Here is a 21,465-nt window from a genome sequence, read left to right as displayed (position 1 = left end):
TCTTCAAATATGAAGAATTGATCAATTCCTGGTGCCACATATTGCAACAGTACGTAAAACGCCAATCGCTTGTAGTCATGTGATCAACGTCATTATTTGTTGCTATTGCTATAGCAACAGATTGCAGAATTAATTTTTTGTATTGTGTTTAATTATTTTACGTTTATTTTATTTTATGATGTGATATTTGACAGTTCAATGACTTTTTAATGCAATTCTCACATTGGGCAGAAGATAGAGATAAATTAAAAATCTGGAAAAACCATAAGTAATTTAGGGACTTTTTCTAATTTTGAATGTAGGGTTTATCCATTCTTGTTTCTTTTTTTCTTTACTTTTTCAAGATAGCCAAAATGTTTCTCTTCTGTCCTGTATTTTTTTTTATTAATATATTAATAATCGATATTTCTGACAGAGTTTCGTCAAAAACTACAGGTGGCCCATAAGTCACGAAAGGGTGTAAACATTTAATAAGTTTTTTATATATTAATTATTTGTATTTTTTTTTGTTGTAATGAAATACAGAAACTGGAGATTTTTTTTTATTAGTTATGAATTATTCACATTTTAACCCCTTCGTAACTTATGGTCCACCCTATAGGAAAAAAAAAGCGTTATTGGCAATTTACACGAACGTCGTTTCTGGTTATTGATGTGGTACGCATACGTATGAAGTAAGAAATTTGTCAATTTTTAACTGACCATGTCAAAGTAATCCCCCCATCACCCTTAAAACAATCTAATTGTCAGTGGGATGATGAATTGTGGCTAAAGAATAAAGAGAAATGGTGAACAACACTTTACTGGCTTCAGCAATACCATTATGTGGTGATATTGATGTGGCTTCTCCAGTAACGATTACAAGATCGGTACTGTCAATAAGTTTTCCTTCAAAAGCTTCTATCATCGATCAACTCCAGCTAACAAGAAAATGATTCAACCATCAAACAAACTATCCATGCAGTCAGAGAAGTTTTACTGCCTTCAGAATTCTCTCAAGAAAGATGTATTATGTGCCCAAGAAACAAGATGGAATAGAAGAAGCAGGTGTTTACCTTCTTTGTGTAAAGAGGGAAGATAGAATTAGTATGTAAATAAAATATGTACTGAAAGAAATAAGAGACGCACTATTAAGCTCGGAGCTATCAATGGGTTCTAAATATGTATTGCTGATATTGGCACTCTCCATTTAGATTGACTTAAGTAGGAGGCTCCCCAAGATAGGGCACAAAGTGTTTTTTTTACAACAATTTAAATGGTTTTTTGAATTTACACGAACTACCAATGCGAGGCATTATCAAACGCCGTTTTCCACTTAGCTGCATGAACTAAATATTTTTCGTTGTTTCAAATCGCCAATTTCCAGTATTTCTAGCATGTAACCTTTGAATAAACAGCCTTGACCTTTCCTAGTACTTTGGTGCATCGCTACTTGTACAATATTGACGCAATGCACACAGCACGGTTGTTCGCGATGAGATTGCTGTAAAACTAGGCTGTTTAAATGTACACAAATGCAAACACTGTTTTTAAACCAAACGACTTGATTCGTGTTTTTTTTTTAAGCATAAATCAACGTGCAAACACTGCTTTCAAACCGAATGACTCGCTTTGTTTTTCGGAAACATAAATCACAAGTACCGAGTGAATTTTAAGTGTGTGTGTGTGTGGATAATATTTCAAGTACACTCAAATGGTTTTAATAAGCTCATTTCTTTCGTGTAATATAGGAACGCTAATGTTATGTCGTAATGACCTGCGTCTTTTCATTTTATATTTATATTTATATATATCTTAAAGTTCTTAAAAGAACTGGGAGATGGACTGAGTCCTTGACTCTTTATCCCGTCATCTGAATGAAGAAAATCTGTGTGGATGGGTGTTATTGAGCTAAAAGCTCTAGTCATGGCTGGGTAATAACAGCAATAGCCGAGCCTCAGTTAAAACTTCACTGGCTACAACATTGCTATCCGTTACCCTGGAAGTCCTAAAAAGGACTCGATCAGCTTCCGACCTAACCCATATATATTTTGCCTTTGCAATCATTATTATATAACAACTATTATACGTTGTTTTTCGTGTTAGAGCGAACTGCTTGTTAGATGAAGAATAATGAAAAAATAAAACTAGAGAATAACATGAAATCGTATTCACATTAAACTACTTGTAAATAGATATATAAATAAAAATGGATGATTGTTCATTTGAATAAAGCAAGTTCCAGTTTGATTTAAAAAATTTAGGTTTTTATATAAATATACTTTTTAGATTTATATATAAATATGTTTTGTATAAACATATATTCAAAATTAAATATTTTGTGTGTGCTGGCTTAGTTTAAATCAAACATTTAAATAATTTCATCCAACACTATTTTATTTTTTATATAACAAGAAATTAAAGTGACGTGAAAATGATATAAAAAGTTTGAGGAGGTTAATGGATGGCAATGCTGTAGCAATGAAGTTTTAACTGAGGCTCGGCTATTGCTGTTACCCTCCTGCCATGATTAGAGTTTTTTTTAAATAAAAAGTTGAAGATTATTATTTGGTGGATCAATCGACCGTGAGATACGGTGATTGATTCATTCAATCCAATACCTTTGGAGGGTAATGGATGGCAATGCTGTAGCCAATGAAGTTCTAACTGAGGCTAACGGGGAAGATAAAAAGCATTCTTGCTTCGCCCCTGTAAGCCAGTCCTTATTATAAGGACTATAAAAATTTACCCCAAAAGAGCTCAGCCATGCTGTTTTACAGAAAGAAAATCCATATCCATAGTATGGAGGACATTTATCTTTTGGGAAGATTCCATGGCGGACTCAAGTCAAATATCTTCGAATGATTCTTGATAATAATAATAATAATAATAATAATAATAATAATAAACTCCTATTCAGCAATCATATAAGACACATTGCCTCGAAAACATCCAAAGTAATAGCATAGCTCTACCCTGTGATCAACAGAAAAATCAAACTGGATACACAAAGTTAATAATTTACAAGATGGTAATAAGACCGGTCATCACTTACGCATCCCCCGCATGGAGCCACACCGCGAATACAAATATTCAAAAACTACAGAGATTACAGAACAAGTGCCTGAGGATGATTCTAGATGCCCCTTGGTTTATTAGAAACTCCCATATCCATAGAGAAGTCAACATTCCTTACATCTCTTCCCTTCTCCTAGATCTAGCTGAGAATCAAGACAAGCAACTACCCAAACCCGTTGATCAAGGAAGCTATGGAATATAATGAAGCGGAAATCTACAAATATAAAAGGCCCAAGTCAATCTCACGTCCAGCTGAACACAGCTAATTTCACCAGGCGAGCTTATGGCTCATAAACACTCCATTCAAAGTTCTTCCTTTACAAACAAAGGGGAATATGAAAAGCATTTTGCTTCACCCAACTTGCCAGAAACTTTATTCGTTCGTATCAAAATTTAGTGCATTAAATGGAATAAAATAAGGGAGTAAAATGATTATAATATGATAGCAACAGTACAAAAATGTTGAGGGTGAATCAGCGCACAGAACAACTTATTCGAGTTGGGGATGGTGAATATTGCGTGCTGTGAAAACTGGTTTACATTTTTAATTAATCTTCCGCGCTCAGTATGTTTTTTCGGGCTATGATTTTAGGGTTGGTTTTCCTTCAGGTGTTCCCACGTTCCTCTCAAAAATATAAAACCAGTGTTCGATTTTTTTATTTTTATTTTCAGTAGACTTTACGTTTATTTTAGTACTCAGTAGTAACTGAGTTTTTAATAATGGCCCCTAAATAGGGAAATACTAATTATCAGCTGCAGGCAACGTCATATAAAGGTTCTTTTATTAAAATCAATAAAAATGTTAAAAAATTAATAAATCATTTTTATTTTATTTTTATAAATAATTTGATTAAAATAAAAAAGAAAGAAATGAATACAATTAAATCATGTTTAAATAAAGAAACACAGATCTTAACAAGAAAAAAAAAAAAAAAAAAAAACACGAATGGAGACCTTTGTTCATTTGGTAAATGTGACATTTACCGAACTGAAGGACAAGTTCCGGGAAAGATCTGCAAAGAGAAAATGAGCGATCCCTTCGACATCCCCCTCTTCCTCCTATTATTGATCCATACAATTTCCAGGTCTAATCTGAGAGTCCGAATGTAGAGGTTCCACGTTAAATATTTAACTAATACGGTCTTAGCGGTAGAACGGATGGCCGAGGCTCGTGCGCGGCGTTCGACTATCCAACCAAGAATCCACGCCCTCTTCTTCCCATCGTTCTCTAGCGAAAATCCTCTCCTGTTGTCTTCCTGTCTCTTAGCAACCTTTGTTGCCGAACTGAGATTGTGTTCGTTCAGTTTCGCTGATTTCTCTAGTGTTTTCCTAATTTTGTGTTGTTACCGCCTTTAGCGACTGTTGACAGACAGTTTCACTTAGCATCTTCTCAGTGTGAGTCTGTTTAATTCAAGAGTCCCGTTTCCCATTCCAACTTTCAATTAAGAAACAGTGTACGCAGGTAAAGATTTTAGCATACTCTGTGATTTAAACTGTATTTTTATTTTTCCTGTTGGTGTACGGACAAAGGAAATTCAAGAAATGATGCAACGAAAAGGAAAATAATATAACAATACGTCCATCAAAATGAAGAAAATATAATAATTTTTGCTTCAAAACATCAATAAATATGATGATTTTGTGCATTATGAAGAAAATATAAAAATATAAGCAATAGAAAAAAATTAATCGAATTTAGGAGACGAAACAGTGTGAACTTCCCATGATCATGTTTTGATGAAGCTTCCATATTGCCATTTGCAAGCGTGACACAATCCATTAGTAGTAATGGTAACATTGTTAAACAATATTTTAAAATAATGGAAATTATACTTTTATTCATAACTGTAAAAGATTTGTGCCAAATTGCAAAATTCTCTATATAATTATAGTGTCACTAATTGTGTGCGCAGTTATTTTTGATGAATGGAGAGATTAACTACATCTGTCACCATTAAAGCTGCTTATTGCTTCAATTTAAGATAGTAATAACGTGATTATATATTATTTTCTCTTTAACTTTATCGGAAAAGGTGCCAAAAATAAACAATTGCGTATTTAAAAAAAATACTTAAAAAAGAGCATGAAACCAAGAGAAATTGGCACGAAGCAGTGAGGAAAAAAGCGATAAAGAAAGTTGATACAATGTAATAATTAATGTTTAATTTTGAAAGAATGTTTAATATTAAAAGAATGCTTTTTGGGGACCATTAAAAGTAATTAAATGCGAAGAAGGAGAAAGCCAGTTAAAAAAGTAAGTTAACAGCTATTACTTGTTACGTATATTACTTTTTGTTGCCCGATATTATATTAAGACGAAATCAATGGTGCTTTTCATTATGATGTAAAGATTATGAACAAAAAAATACCAACACGAAGGATTAAGAGATAATTTTTAAAGTCCCAATATATTAAAACTACACTGCGTTGCTCCCAAGGCTTGTAATTGAATCACCTAGGCAACCAACAAGCCACGCGCACGACAGAACGTGATTGCTCATCTATGAAGCAGACGACTACGTCTTTCTCTGGAGCAGAAAGCGTATTAAAATATGACAGAATAAATATCGAAAAACAGTATATTAAAGTGAAGCAGTTAAATTCCAATGAAGAAGTATAATCCTTATTTGTACACTTCGCATGAAATCTCGTGAACCGTTCCGTTTACAGATCAATAGAAGTGCAGCTGGCAACGAAACGATGTGCATAAGCTGATGTGCTATTTAACAAGAAAGAAACTGTTACGTGTGTTTCTTAATTATGTCTTTTTTGGGATTAAAACCAAGGATACTTAACAAGGAGAATGAAGAAAAAGTCTTGGATCCAATACCAATTATCCATTTAAATGTTTCTTCTCTGTATTGTTCTGCTGGTAACGTTTTCCTGCATTGCGTTGGAACCTGCAGCAAGAGAAAAACACAGTGGCGCTCTTAGCACGTGATATTGCGTTGCTTGTAAGCAAGCTGCACATAAATTTTTCTTTGTGTCCACTGATTGTTTACTGGATCTAGTGCAGTCAAGTCCATCATGTATATTGTCAACAAAATGTATAAACGTCCTCGGGACAGAACTCAGCGGACTTCCTCGCTCTTGCCTACAGTGTTGTATATGATATCTCGGATGGTATGGGGTACGACGGTCTTATTAAAGGTTTGTTATTATATTCACTTAACTTTTATATCATCATGTATTTATCTTTTATTATTCTTTAATTAATAAATTTAAATTTGTTTAAGAAGCGTATTTATTATTATTATTATTATTATTATGCTAATTATCGTAATATTGATTCTTATTATTACCTATTTTATTCTTGAAGTAAAATAGTAATAATAATAATGATTGTTTTCAAGAGCTCTGAATATAAGTGAATCTACGTTTTAATAAAATTAAATCAGCCTTTTTTTTTTTTAAATATAATTTTTTGAATTATATTTCCATACATGGATATTTCTGCCCAGTTTGTTTTGCTTTGACGTTATTGGCCGATGACCTCTAGAATATAAATGTTTTTCGGGTCACTTTAGATATGGGTCAAAAGGTGTAATATAAAGGGCGGTAAAATTAATTAAATGCGTGTCAAGAGTTAATGGATGGAACTGATTAATGATTCTCTTTCTTGCATTGAAAATATGACCGTAAAGAAGGAAGGGAATATTAAAACAGAGGACAATAAAATTATAGCTTGAAAGACGAAAACAAAAGTGCACAAACTGGGAGTGCTCGAGTCACTTTTAGTCATGGAGCAGCGTGTTATGTAGCCTTCTTTCTAAGTAAAACATTACTTATATGACCACGATGTAGAACATCTTCGGTGCTTTACATCCTGGGAACGCCATTAACTATCTAACCCTTTTAACAGTTATATTCATTTTGAACTTGTAAATACGTTTATATTTTATTTGGTGCTGTAACACGGATGAATCAGGTAAACTACACACCTCTTACGAGGCCACCTACCTACAGTGAAGTCACGTGACATAAGGATGCTGTACAGCTTGTATTGAAGTTTATATTTCGAATGTACAGCCTGTTGGCTTGAGAGCCGATACGCTAACTAGTCAACCAACTAGGACAACATCTGATTATTTATGTTCATATTTTTATTTATCATTAACACAGAAAATTTGTGAAGCATTAAGACTAACATGAACTATTCCCTGCGAAGCTTATGTGTTTCAGTGTTTTATTTACGAAACAAAATTAAAAACAAAACAAAGTAAAAAAAAATTAAAGCATAGTTTATTTTGGGAATTTATTATTAGTTACAATAATTCATTGTTAACACATTTTATTAAATATCGAATTTGAACTGTATATCCAGTATTTATGTAATTCCAGATTATAAGAATTACTTTTGGTTTCAGCAGAGTCAGGAAGGTTCGGTTCAGCCACGTCTAAGAAGGGCGGTAAGTTGGTTTTTGCAGTCATTATTCTTAGCTAAGCGAAGTTTTCCATTTTAGGTAAAATGATCCATTGATATTTATGTATTATTATCAGAGTATTATATAGAATTCGTCGTCTTCATTTTTCCATTACGTGTAGGCAGTAGTCAGTCACAGATAAGTGGCTTTGAAAGGAAGAGTTGATCCTATCAGCATAATGTGAGATGTCCACACATTGTGTATTGTTCAGCTGCGATGTCTTTCTTGCGAGATTATATATATATATATATATATATATATATATATTAGTTTTGGGAGAAGAATTGTACATGAACGTAACTCTAAACACAGGAGAAAAATTTTATATATATAATTTTTTTCCAGTGTTAAATCAGGGAAAACAATTGAGAAAGATGCGTGTGTGTTGTGTGTGGGGGGGTCTAGAAATACTGATGATTTTTTCCCCTTTGGTTGTTTTCAGAACATTTCATTTTAAGTCAGGAATGACTTCATGCATATTAATTTTTCAACAGAAATTTTATTTTCTTTGAAACTAATAATGTAACATAATGTCCACATAAAATTGTAATGAATTTAAAATATTTCTAAAATTTCGGAAAAATAAAATAAAAAATAAAAATGAAAAAACATATCATATCTTTAAATGTTTCATATCATAATATTATAATTAAATTATCAAAATATGTTTTTGAATAGCTCAGTTTCATTCCCACTATTGCTGAGTAAGGAAGTGGGTTTTGTCAGCGCAAAACTGTTACCTTTTAGAAGCCCTCTGCTATTGTAGTGCCGCAAGTCTTGTTAATATACAGACGTTGTTCGCTGAGTGTTACAGTTAAGGTGTTCCAAGAGTGAAGGATGCAGGGAATCCACACCTCTTCGATGCCCATGGTGAACTTATTCCATCTTGTTGTAAGCTAATATACGAAGAATTGTTCACTCATGCTTACTTCTAATAATCGACGACTACGTCTGCATCTGAGAGAGGACCATTGAAGACTGGAAAAAAAAAGTTGTCTTTTCGAATGAATTTCGTTTCCAGGTATGCCGAGTGTGTGGATGACAAATGAAGGATCAGGCAGAAACCTGCGGAGAGTAATCACTCAGATGATATGGTCCAGCAGAAACAGGTAGGAGGCGTTAGCATTGTGGTATGGTGAATGTTTTCCTGGGAATTTCTTAGAACTCCGATATTCGTAGACAGTATTATAAATGCAAAAAAAAAAGAAGTACTTATCCGTTGTGGTTGATCATACACCCCCGTCAGAGTGGCCGTATTCCCAGGTGTCACAAGTGAGTTCTAGGAGGGCAGTGTAGTTGCTGGTATCTTTCGAGTAGTTCGCCGAACACGATTTTGACTTCCAGTTTTTATTAGGCTTCCAAATTCCAGATTTGAATCCCAACGAACACATCTTGGATTACATGCATCAAGAGATCTCCGCCGTTTAAATCCACCACCAGGAAAATTATTTTAGGATCTACGGGTAACAATCTTGACGAGGTGGTACAGCATGCCTCCTACAATGTTCAAAGGTCTTAGAATCCATGCTACGCCGTTGCAGGTGGCATGAACTGTATGAGGGAGGACCCGCAAACTGTTATCCTGGTGGTCATGATATTTTGATTGGATAGTATATGATTTACTTCAGCTTTTCTTATTTCAAAGTATATTATAATTAAATATATATATATATATATATATATATATATATAGACCGGTTTCGTTTTTGCTGTTTGTTGAAATTTTACAATATTAATTTGCTATCTCTCTCTTTCTCTTTTCCCCTACCTGTGAATTTGTCGCTGATGTTAATGGTTGTTTATTCCTGAAAGAATTTTGTCGATTGAAATCAACTGCAGTTTGAACGGGAGAGAGAAAGAGTCAGTAACATCCATCAATTAATATAATCTTAAGATTAATACAAATACTTAAATTTCTGACCGAGTAGTGACATTTCGGAGCTTGAATTTAGTAGGCAAATTTAAGATTAATCTTAAATCTTGGATTAAAGATTAATAGCATCACCAAAACTTTCTATAAGATTCTCTAAGATTCGAAGTTTTTACTAAGAATGAAAAGCGATCCTGTTGCACGTATACAACGGTAAGGTTCTGCATCGAAGACATTGTAGACTGAGCAGTATATTAATAGGAACTTTTTTCAAATGTTAACCAAGCTAGAGATCTAGAGATGATAGGAAGCTTAAGTTTAGAGACTACATTACTAAGGTAGTCAAGATGGTAACATGTTAAAGTGGTTAACAATGCAGTTATTACATCGGATAAAGGAGTATTTAAGAAACAGCTTTAAAACTGACAGTAGCAGAAAATGGGAAATACCCAAGCAATCTTGCTGAGACTATAGGCATTTCAAAGGAACTTGTAGGATTTGTTTTGCATGAAGAATTGCAAATGAAAAAGTTTTGCGCATTTGTGAGCAAGAGCGGCAACCATCTTGCCGCTCTTGCTCACAGCAGATCAAAAACGCACTCACATGAAAATCTCTGAACAGTACTTGGAGCGTTTTAACAAGAATAAAACTGATTTTGTGCATCGATTTATTACTATGGATGAGACTTGAATTCACCATTACCCACCAGAATCCAAACAGCAGTCAAAACAGTGGACAGAAGCCGGTTATTCAGCGCCAAAGAAGGCAAAGTCGGTTCCATCAGCAGGAAAGATCATGGCATCGGTCTTTTGGAATGCTAAATTTGTTTAATAATTATATTGAAAAGGATAAAACAATAACCGTGGAATATTATTCCGATCTTTTAACTAGACTAGATGAAAAAATTCGTGAAAAAATACCCGGTTTGCAGAAGAACAAATCATCTTTCATCAGGAGAATGCACCTGCCTACAAGGTTTTGGCAATGGAAAAATTAAGGGATCTGCACTATGAATTGTTGGAACATCCACCCTATTATTCCCCAGATTTGTCTCCCTCTGAGTTCTACCTCTTCCCAAAACTAAAACTCTTCCTCGCTGGTCAGCGTTTTTCTTAATGGCGCTGGAGCATCGCTGGAATAAATGTATTAGTCTTAAGAGAGATTATGTTGAAAAATAAAAATAATTATGAAATTATAAGTTCGTTTTTTCATTGTTAGGTCGAGAATGTTTCAGACCACCCTCATAGATAGTTAACTTTATAACATAATTATTGAACTTTACACAGTGCATAAATGCTCCAAGATACAAATAATGTTTAATTATTAGAAAGCATAGTATAGTAGAGATGTCACTGGACATTAGGAAATGTCCTAATGTCCAGTGACATCTCTTAATTTCCTAATTAGGAAAGGAATTTTCCATCGTTGACTTTCTTGACGGTTAATTTTCATTCACAAAGCAGAAATAACATTCTCATTCGTCTCGCATTCGAACAATAATGCAAAGCAGGCAAATGGAAAGTATGGCTGTCAATCTATTTTTATTGTCTAAGATTAATTTTATAAATATCATTGAACTGCAGCGTTCGAGTTATTCAGTAGTTAAATAGAACATTTATCTCCTGGAGCATAAAACACTGATATTTATTCAGATCAAGATTGCTTGGATATTTCCCTTTTTCTGCTACTGTCAGTTTTAAAGCTGTTTCTTGAATACTCCATGTAGAAATATTAGTTAATGGGATATATTCATCTTTTCATAATTTAAAATTTGTCATAAATATTTCAAAGGCTAGTTAAAACAGTGCCAAGATTTTTATATTGAAATCACACAATATCATCGGGGATTTTCAGCACTGGTGTTTAAAAACCTTCTAATTTGCGCTCCTGGAAGAATTTGCACAACCTATTAAAAAGTATTAATTTTTAATTTTAATAAGTATAGTTTGAAGACTTGTACAGAATAGTACTTCGCAGTGTTACTTTTCAATAATTTAAATAGTGAAAAAAAATTTTTTTTATTAGAGGGCGCTGATGACCTGTGTTGTTAACATTCCAAATACTAATACTTATAATTACAGTATTTTATATTAGAAAAGTTCTGATGATTTCAAAAATGAAATAAAACAAATTATTAAAGATCTTCCTAACATGGATTTTGGGCCAGGTGGCCTGTTCCGCTCTCATGCCATCTTTTTCTTGGTCTTCCAATTCTTCTTTTTCCACTTATTTTATATTGGTATAATATTTTCGGTAGTCTGCTGTTGTCCATTCGATTTAAATGTTCTATCCATTTTTGTTTATACTGTCTTATGTAGTAATTAATTGGTTTTATATTAAGGGGTTGTAAAATTTCTTCATTTGTTTTATGGTCCCACTTGGTATATTCAGCTGGTTTTCTGAGGAATTTTATTTCTGCTGTTCGAATTCTTTTCATCTTTCCTTTTTATGATCACTGTTTCGCTTCTATATAGTAGAGTTAAAAGATGAAGAAGATAATTTGTTAACAGATTTAAATAAAAGAAATTCATTTTAGGTTATTGTTTATTGCGAAATATGATCAGCAAAACAATGTAATGTTTCTTTCCATTCTAATTTTGTTAGTCATTCGATGAAAATGTTGGCTCGCAAACTGAATATTTGATTTGATAATAATAGCCACAAATAGTTTTATTTGTTATTATTTATGTCTTTTATTAATTTCCACTTGGAAATTGATCATACAGCCTCTTGAAGACAAATAAAACAGTGCAAATGAGAGGAAATTTTACGCAATTATGAATTGTGATTCAATGACTCAATTTTGTTCAGAGTGGTTCTTCAAACAGGATGTGAGGAATAACCACTCCTGAAAATTTGAAACAAGTTCATTTTCTAGTTCTCAAGTTCATGTCTTGAAAAATCTTCATCATTCTTTGAAGTTAATTCTTTAGGAGAATTTAACTCCAGGAGTTAAATGCTTATCATGACATTGAAGTAACAATTCAACTACTTAATTATTATGTCACTGGTACGAATTAAAAAAAATCAGTCACATTAAAATAATCCCCTGTGTCTAAGAAGCCGGTGATCAATGCGCACTTCTTTCAAAATTTTTCTTTGTCGCGTTAATGCGCTTTAAGAAAATGATGATGATGCTCTCAAGTTGTTTGCCAGCTCAGTCACTTCAAGTTTTTTATGGTAAATTCATTTTTCACGTTCCTCTCTTGAGAGTTACACGAATCTTCGAGCAGAAACGATATTTTGTTCTTTATGCTGAAGCATCTTAAGATGCTGCAAGGGTGCATTTTAAAAGTTTCAAGAACTAGCAAGAAAATTGGATTCAAAATTCTAATGTTTAAGTATAACTTGAAAACTTTTATTTAACTCGCAGGAGTATTTTTTTCTGCCAAAAGAAAAATATTTTCAATAACTTAATTTAATTTTTATACCTTACCTCAATGACCGTCGAATCCGAATTTCGTTAGAATAAAAAACTTCATATTGCACATCAGTCTTCACATTGTATTAGGCTACTTTTTGTAGGTGTCTCCGATCCCCACCAAAAGTTTTTATTTGCCGAGTTTCTTGATATTCATGGTATGCTGAGGATTTCATTCAGGAAGTGAAGACAATTTTATGGCACTCAAAAAATAATATTACTAGAATTTTATTTTATTTATTTTTAAAGAATTTTAGAGGGTTTTTGGAAATTTAGCTTTAAAATCTTTAAATGTCCTGTTTTGGTCTCCCCAACTTGATCAATTTCTTGATTTGCGAAATGTCACCTCAAACTGAAAGAAGATGAATTAACTGTTAATCACAGAACTTCGCCAATAATTTTTATTTTTATAGGTTTGGCTTTTTAGACAGCTTTTAGCTAACAAGAACTAGTCTCGTATTGTACTTTCAAACGATAATAATAAAGGCGTGCAAATTCTAAGTTGCAGAAGTGTGATATTGCATGAACGTACGCGCCCACACACATATATAGGATCGAAGTTTTTTAAAAAATCACAACCTCGATCCGATCGGAATCGAGTTAGCTCTCTCCGGGATCTTAATTTTTATTTCATAATGTTCATGGATATGATTTTATGTAACTAATACCAAAGAAAAAAAAAAAGAAATATCAAGGCTATTTTTATTCTTTTTAAAGTCTACACCCACCAAAAGTCGAAAACCTATAGTACTTACCGTAGGTGGTCTCAGAGTTAAATAATCTTTCTAGAGATTAAACATGGAACTTTGAAGCCATTTCAAGCCTTTAACAAGCAGGTCAGAGGTCTCACGCCGAGCGTTGAAATCCATCTACAACATAAAGACATTCACAAGCAACCATGACCAAGGCAGTATTAGAATCCATAGCCTGTTGGTTTGAAAGCAGGTATGCTTAACCACGGTCACCAAGGGTTTTCTAATCGACATTTAATATTACATTAAATATTGAATCATTCCGCATAAGTAGAAAATAATGTAAACATTTGTTCTTCAGTACTTCACCGGTCGCTTTGATGAAAAGAGACTACACTGTTGAACTGCATTTTTTCGTGTTAATTAACACTTTAGCACAAAACTGAGTAAACAATAAATATGTAAAAAAAAAAAAAAAGTCGGTTAAAAAGCCGATCACATTGGCGTGTGATTGGTCCTTTAATTCAGTTAAATAATTTGGCAGAATGCGACTTTAAGATCCTGTTTTTCTTTTCTTCTTCTTCTTTTTAATAAAGGCGTGCAAATTCTAAGTTGCAGAAGTGTAAAGCTTAATGTCAGGGCCAAATAACTTAATGCCTTTGAAACCTGATTACGTTTTTGATAGGGCAGTTAATTTTATCTACATTGTCTGTAAACTGCGTGTACTTGTTGTTGAAAAAAAATCTAGTTTCTAGAGAAAAACCCTGAAATTTGAGACCGGCTAACTTGAAAAGTCCAACTAAAGGTTCTTTGTATCCTAGACGGGATTTGAACCTAGGTCTTTCCAACCAAAGGGCATAGTCGATAACGACAGGTGTGTGTGTGTGTGGGGGGGGGATATACCTAGCTTCTAGATATTTCTTCACAAGCAGACAAACCCATTAATTAATACGAGCTTTCTCCTGCTTTACCACTTATTAGAGAAGGCGATGGACTCTGTCTTGTAGAGAGTCAATAATATAATTTCGTACCATTTGCGAATTATTCATTTATGAAGATATCGCGATCAACAGCCCACATTTAAGTACGATTACAGTTTTATGCATTTATTTAAACATTAGAAATGATAAAACTAACGAAATCCTGAAATCATTTATTCATTCATTTACCATTCTGTGGTGAGATAAGCAGATATAATTTACTTTTAATTTTTATATAATTTATATTTAGATCTGATGTTATGGACATCGAACTATTTGGAAGTTTGCTATTTCTTGGCGATCGAAACTACTAATTAAACATGTTTAATTATACTCGTACTTACAATAAACAAGTCGATTGCGAGCGCCTCTAGTGACAGTTTCTAACTGTGTGTTTAACTCTCATATTGTTGTACGTACATTCAGCGAATAAAATTAAAAAAGAGTGTTACGCTTCAGACATTGACTGTATTAAAGTGGCATGCGGGAATACACGTCAGAGAAACTTCGTTTCATTTAATAAACTGTTTCTTTATTGGCAGATTCTTTTGCGCAACAGAATGTGAAAGATATGAATAAAGAACATTAATTATCATAGTTAATGTTACCACGAAAATGAAACTATTAATACACCAAATGCCATTTCGTTATTGCAAGTAAGTCTTAGAATTCAATAAATTAATTAATTAATCGCAGAATTAATGATATCATAAATTAATGAATTCTGCTAAACTGAATTCTTATCTACGACTTAGATAGGAATCGAGCTTCGCAAAAGGCCACAATTCTTCTAACAAATATCCATGTAGCAGAAAAAAAAAAGAAAATTTTACATTGTTTTGACAAAGCATGCAGTAAAAGAAGATCCACTAAGAAGTGATTTGTAGTTTGTCTACACCGATGAAGAATAAATGTACATTTACTTTATGAATGAGTTACATCAACGTTAATGGAAATCGTATAATATTGCAATCTCCTTTGACAAAAGAAGAGTTGTATTCCTTGATCAGCTATAATTAATTTATCGAGTATTCCATAATTTATAGACATAATAAGATAGATTGCTTTTATGAAAATGCGTCATTCTAGACCATTCTCAGTTCACTTTTACTTCTTTCAAATCAATGACTCGCTTCAAGAGTCCACGATGACTACCTAAGGAAATTATTTTAAAGGGATACCAAAAATGAACAGAAATAAAAAAAATAAAAATTCAAAAATAGTCCGATATATTACTTGAGAGGAATAACAGAGTTATTTCCAGTTTTTTAAAGATGATGCTGTGATTAATGAAACTATTTTGCTCTTCTGAAAACCGAATTAAAATGGAAGATATCATCCATCATTCATGTTGGATGATATCTTCGATATAGATGAGTTGTGTCTAATGTATCTTGTTCATCATTTTCATGTTTCTATTTCGAGTAGCAGCTATATGATGATAGTAGTTTAGTAGAATGGCACTAGATATATCAACATTTATATTTGCAACACAGTATCCCGATTGTTTTAAACGATGTCATCGCTGTATGGTGACATACGTGGATGATCTGAAAAGTTCTCGGCCTCGACCATTGATGGCAACACTATCCGCAAGATTTTTTTTTTCTAAGTTGGTACATCTGTCATAAGCATCCATATGAAATTGCAAGTCATTCTGTCAAGTAGTTTGTTTTATACATCTGTCTGAAGCAAAAGTGTAGATTGTATCCCTTGAATGGATAAAATTGAGTATCGTTATAAAATTCTTTGTAACATTCGAAGTTCATAAAAGTTTATGGGCACTCTTCTCCTTCGTTTTCGACAATTAAGAAATGGGCTGCCCAGTTTAAACGTGGCCGTACCAGCCTTGAAGATGATCCACGTGAAGGACGTCCAAAAAGTGTAACAACACCAGAAATCATTGATCAAGTGCACGACATGGAATTGGATGAGCGGCGAGTCAAAGTGCGTGAAATTGCTGAGACTATATTTTGTATGAAGAATTACAAATGAAAAAGCTTTGCGCAAGATGGGTGCCGCGCTTGCTCACAGCAAATCAAAAACGCACTCGCATGAAAATCTCTGAACAGTTCTTTTAACAAGAATAAAACTGATTTTGTGCGTCGATTTATTACTATGGATGAGACTTGAGCCTCCGTAGCTCACTCAGTATAGACAAAGCTGGTCGGAAAGACCTGGGGTCGATTCCCGTCAGTGATGTGAGGAACCTTTGTCTGATCTCTTTGGACTAAAGGTGAGTTAACCGGTCTCATACGTAGGTAGGGAGTTTTTTCGCCCGGAAACTTGGGTGAAAAAACTCGGGACCGGCATACGTCCCATTCATATGCCGGTCCCGAGCCCGGATAAAATTGGGGGATTGGGGAAAGCGGTTGTGAACTACCCTGTAAAAAAATCTCACCAGGAATACTTTGCAGGTAAAGCCTACAAAGTCACTTACGATCGGAAACGATTGAAAGAGAAAATCAGTCAGTCGACGAGACTTGGATTCACCAGTACACTCCAGAATCGAAACAGCAGTCAAAAAAGAGTGGCTAGAAGCCGGTTGTTCAGCGCCAAAGAAGACAGCAGGAAAGGTCATGGCATCGGTGTTTTGGGATCATTTTGTTTATTAATTATCTTAAATGATAAAACAATAACCGGGGAATATTATTCCGATCTTTTAACCAGACTAGACGAAAAAAAAAATCATGAGAAAAGACCCGGTTTGTAGAAGAAAAAAATCATCTTTCATCAGGACAGTGCATCTGCCCACAAGGGTGTTTTGGCAATGGGAAAATTAAGGGATCTGCACTATGAATTGTTGGAACATCCACCCTATTCCCCAGATTTGGCTTTCTCGGACTTCTGTCTCTTCCCAAAACTAAAACTCTTCCTCGCTGGAATTTGGTCTTTTCAATTAAAGATGAGTTAGCCGATCTCACGGGGAGGGGGGGGGGGGGAGCTTTTCTTACAGAAACTTCAGTTTTTCATAATTTAAAAGCCATGTATCAATCGTTACGTGAACTGTAACCAAATACCGACTTGACATTTTAGTACGTTTTGTCAAAATTCTTTTAAATAATTCATTCTTGTACTTTTTTTTTCCGATTATAAACATTTCGAGGATTACACGAAGTCCAATTTTTGACAATACAAATAAATTGGAAGCCGGATAGTATTGTTCTTATGTTCTCATTTAGGGCAATAGAAAAGCACTTAAAAAACACGTTTGGCAGTCTTGATGCAGCTGGTCATTTGGATAATAGTAATTGTATAGTTACTCGTGACAAGATGAAGTGGTTGAAGTCTCCTTTTTTTTTTTTTTTTCTTCTCAAGATAAAGTTCTTTTTTTAGACAAGTTTCTTCTCTGTGAGTAAAAATGCATTTGGAAAAAAAAATTTTTTTTTCGTACTTTATGTTGAGCTAAGTAGCTTAGAAATTAAAGAAAATAAGTAAATCATTTTCTTATTTTCTTTCTACTTTACGGGATAAAAACAAGTCGGCACAAAAAACCCTACTCAAGAAAAACTGTATGGCTTTTCCAAAGTGGTAAAATCTGACTACCACCGCATGAGACGGATAACTTAAATTCAAGCTGTAATAAAGAATTCCCATATGCTAGGAGGATTGTTGCGTCACCTCGCGACTATGTTTCGAAGGTACCTTTTTAATTGGCAAAAAGATATCATCTTCTCCTTAACGTGTTGGGCCAGTTACAACCGAGGATTTTAACATACAAATCTAATTAATGCTCTGACTAGTCTGCCATTTTGCGCTTATTCTTAGGCCCGTTTGTCTGTTTTGTGGGATAGAAAACTGGAGTTGGAGATAAGCTACATCCCTGTCTGAAACCCTGATTTATTTCAATCTCTTCTGTTAATTTATTACCTAACTGTGACTTTATTTTTGTAACTTTAGGCAAACTTTGTATAGCTTGTACCAAATGTAGTGGATATCCTTGTTTTTTTCATTAAATTCCATACTTATTATCTGTGTAATTTATCAAAAGCTTTCTCATAATCTATAAAAGCCAAATGAGTCTCTAAATTAAATTCTCGTCTTTTTTCAATAATTAGTTTTAGCACATAAATATTGTCCATACATGATCTTACGTATCTGAAACCATTTTGTTCTTCTGAGAGTAGGATTCTTTGCAATATTTCTAAGTCTTTTATTCAGAATTTTACTGTAAATTCTGTAACCTGTATTTAATAAACTTATTCCTCTGTAATTTTCACAATTATCTCTATCCCCTTTCTTAAATATAGATATAACCTTAGCTTTTGACCAATCTGATAGAACCTCACGTTTCCTCCAACAGTTATTTATTCATTTTAAGAATCTGTGATGTAAATATTCTCCACCAAAAGCTCTGTATGATATTCCAAGTTTATGTCATCTAATTCGGTTGATTTTTCTATTTTTTGATACTCTTATTGCTTCTTTTAGTTCTTCCAATTTTATTGGTTCTATTTCAGTGCTGATTTCGTCATTATTATTTTCTGTTATTAAATTTGGGTCATACCATAAATTCTTATGTTCTATCCATTGTTTATATTGTATTATGTTGATTTGTGCTGTCTCTTTCTTCGTTGTCTAATTTCCTTAATATTTTGTAGACTATGTCTTGTCTTCCATGTATGCCTTCTATTTTATTAGTAAATCTATCCCAAGCGTCTTGGTGAGCTTTCTGTACTATGGTTTTAGCTATTTTTTTTTGTTTCCTTTGTATGCTTTTAAAGGAGTGACTTGCATGCCATCTGCTTTTCTTTTATTGCATTTTCTATATCTGTGGCCCAAATTTTTAATGTTTTTCTTTTTAATATATATTTTTTTCAAAGTATTTCAGAGGCTGCTTTATGGATTATCTTTATTAAAGTTTTCCATTTTTCTTCTATATCTTCACCGATTTGGGCTTCTTTTAGGTAATTTGTTAATCGTGATTGATACAGCATTTTAATGCTTTCTTCTTATAATAGATATACTTTATATATTATTAAATGGATAAGAATCCTATATTGTCATATAGCCAGTAAGTGAAACTCAAGATCGATAACTACGATCTATGAGTTTCAATGCAGAAAAACTATCGGCGAAGGCAATTCGAATCAAAGGTGGCAATTGAATAGATATTAAATGGATAAGAATCCTATTCAAATTAATTTAATATCTATTCAATTGCCAGAAAACTAGCCTTTTGGCTTTTTATTTTAATTACAAAATACAAGCACACCTTTATGGCATTCGTATAGCGAAGGTATGTAAGTTCTTTTCACTAAGCTTTGATATTTTCCAGGTCTACCTACTCACTGATGAGACCTCAAAAAAGGTTGAAACCGGTCTGGGTAGTGACCTCTCCTCATAATGTAATGACAGTATTACATCTCCTAGGAGCTGTGTTTTACATTATGAGAGAATATCAAGAATAGTGAGGGATCTTGCTCCACCTTTGCTTCGAATTGCCTTCGCCGATAGTTTTTCGGCATTGAAACTCATAGATCGTAGTTATCGATCTTGAGTTTCACTTACTGGCTATACTGGCTATATAACAATATAGGATTCTTATCCATTTAATATCTATTCAATTGCCAGAAAACTAGCTTTTTTATTTTAATTAATAGATATACTTTGTATACTTGTTCTGTTTCTTGTTTTTTCTTATTTACTTCCTTTCTCCATTTTGTTAGTATTTCTATTTTATAGATTCCTAAACAATGATCTGAAAAAATTTGACTTCCTCAGTAAACATGTACATCTCTCACAAGTTGAGCTAATTTCTGATTAGTAATGATATAGTCAATTCTAGATTTTGTTCTTCTGCCATTCCAAGAATATTTATTTATATTATTATTTTTTTTTTTTTTTTGAAAAAAGTATTGGTTATTTTAAAATTATTGAAAGTACAGAAGACTAATAGTTCCTGACCATTGTTTTTCATGCAAATTTTTTCATATTTTCCTAAGACATTTGGGATTGGATTATTTCCAATTCTAGTATTAAGTTTTCCTGCTATTAATATACAGTCAGTTTTATTACATTTATTTAACTGCTTTTGTAGTTCCTCATAAAACCTGTTCAGAGTCATTTTTTCCACCTTCTTCGGGAGCATATACTCCTATGATAGTTAAGTAACTTCTGCTTGTTTTTAGTTTAACTGTTATAATTCGATCATTTACAAAATCGTACTTTCGTATTCTATTTTTCCATATAGTAGCGATTAAAATGGCCACTCCATTAGAAGCTCTGATATGTTGGTCCACTCCAGTACCATCTATGTTTAGTTCCCTTTAATTTTTTTTTTTTTTTGTTGTTGTTGTTTCTGTTATCACGGCTATATTAATTGCTTTAGTTGTTTTACTAATTCTAATTCCATTGTTATGCTTCGCATGTTCCACGTCGCTACTTTTAAAATGTCCGAGATTCCTAATCGTTGACTGTTATTCTTTCTTGGTCGTTTTCCCTTGTTTCGGTCCGATGAATTTTCCAGTTCCAGCGTCTGAGTTATTAATTTTTTTTTACTTGGTAAGGTAACCAGTTTTACACAAAACCCCCAACCTGGAGGACCAGGGTATCTCTTTCAGTCTGGACTTTACCTCTCAATTTGTCCAAATATAGAGAGAAATAGAAATGGAAAGAACATTTATTTAGGATGGAAAGATAGAAAAAGAGGTTGATAGATATAAACCAAAGGGGAAAGAGAGAGAGAGAGAAAGGAAGACCAGCAGCAAGATGGAAAGATCAGTGAAGCCGAAACAGGCAAATGCCTAATCCTTGAAGAGAAGAAGAAGAAAATACCACTGACGTTTCCGGGAGAAAAAATCTGCTACTTCTGTATGAATTTGGGGAAACTCACTTTCATTTGAAAAAAACCTTACCAAGGTTCTTTACGTCCTAGATGACGAGATTCGAATCCAGTGTTTTTCAACCGAAGCTCATTGCTGTTTCCGACAGAGCTACGAAGGCTCCAAGAAGGAGGCTCACTGAATCTAACGTTCTTTACACTTAAGCAACGTACACGTATTTGTACACAGAGTACAAA

At 33.4% G+C, this 21,465-nt stretch overlaps 1 protein-coding gene across 8 annotated transcripts in view; it reads left to right on the top strand.

The window, feature by feature from the left end:
• LOC150109587 (tensin-1-like) overlaps positions 1-21,465 on the top strand; it is a 540,448-nt gene that overhangs the window by 153,079 nt on the left and 365,904 nt on the right. For 5 of the 8 annotated variants that reach the window (XM_090413698.1, XM_090413682.1, XM_090413673.1 and 2 more), the window contains one exon: positions 7,425-7,466. Coding sequence is in view for 4 of the 8 variants with exons in the window: in XM_090413673.1 (XP_090269799.1) it covers positions 7,425-7,466 (42 nt within the window). In the remaining 4 variants the exon portion in view is untranslated. The remainder of the gene's footprint in view (positions 1-7,424; positions 7,467-21,465) is intronic. The other 3 variants (XM_090413690.1, XM_090413664.1, XM_090413650.1) reach the window with 1 other exon arrangement.

Source organism: Typopeltis vanoorti, chromosome 2 (genome assembly GCF_054136105.1).
Source record: "Typopeltis vanoorti isolate ZY-2024b chromosome 2, IOZ_Tvanoo_1.0, whole genome shotgun sequence".
In the NCBI taxonomy this organism is placed as follows: Eukaryota; Metazoa; Arthropoda; class Arachnida; order Uropygi; family Thelyphonidae; genus Typopeltis; species Typopeltis vanoorti.
Note: the sequence above shows the minus strand (reverse complement) of the source record. Positions and strands in the feature narration are given on the sequence as shown.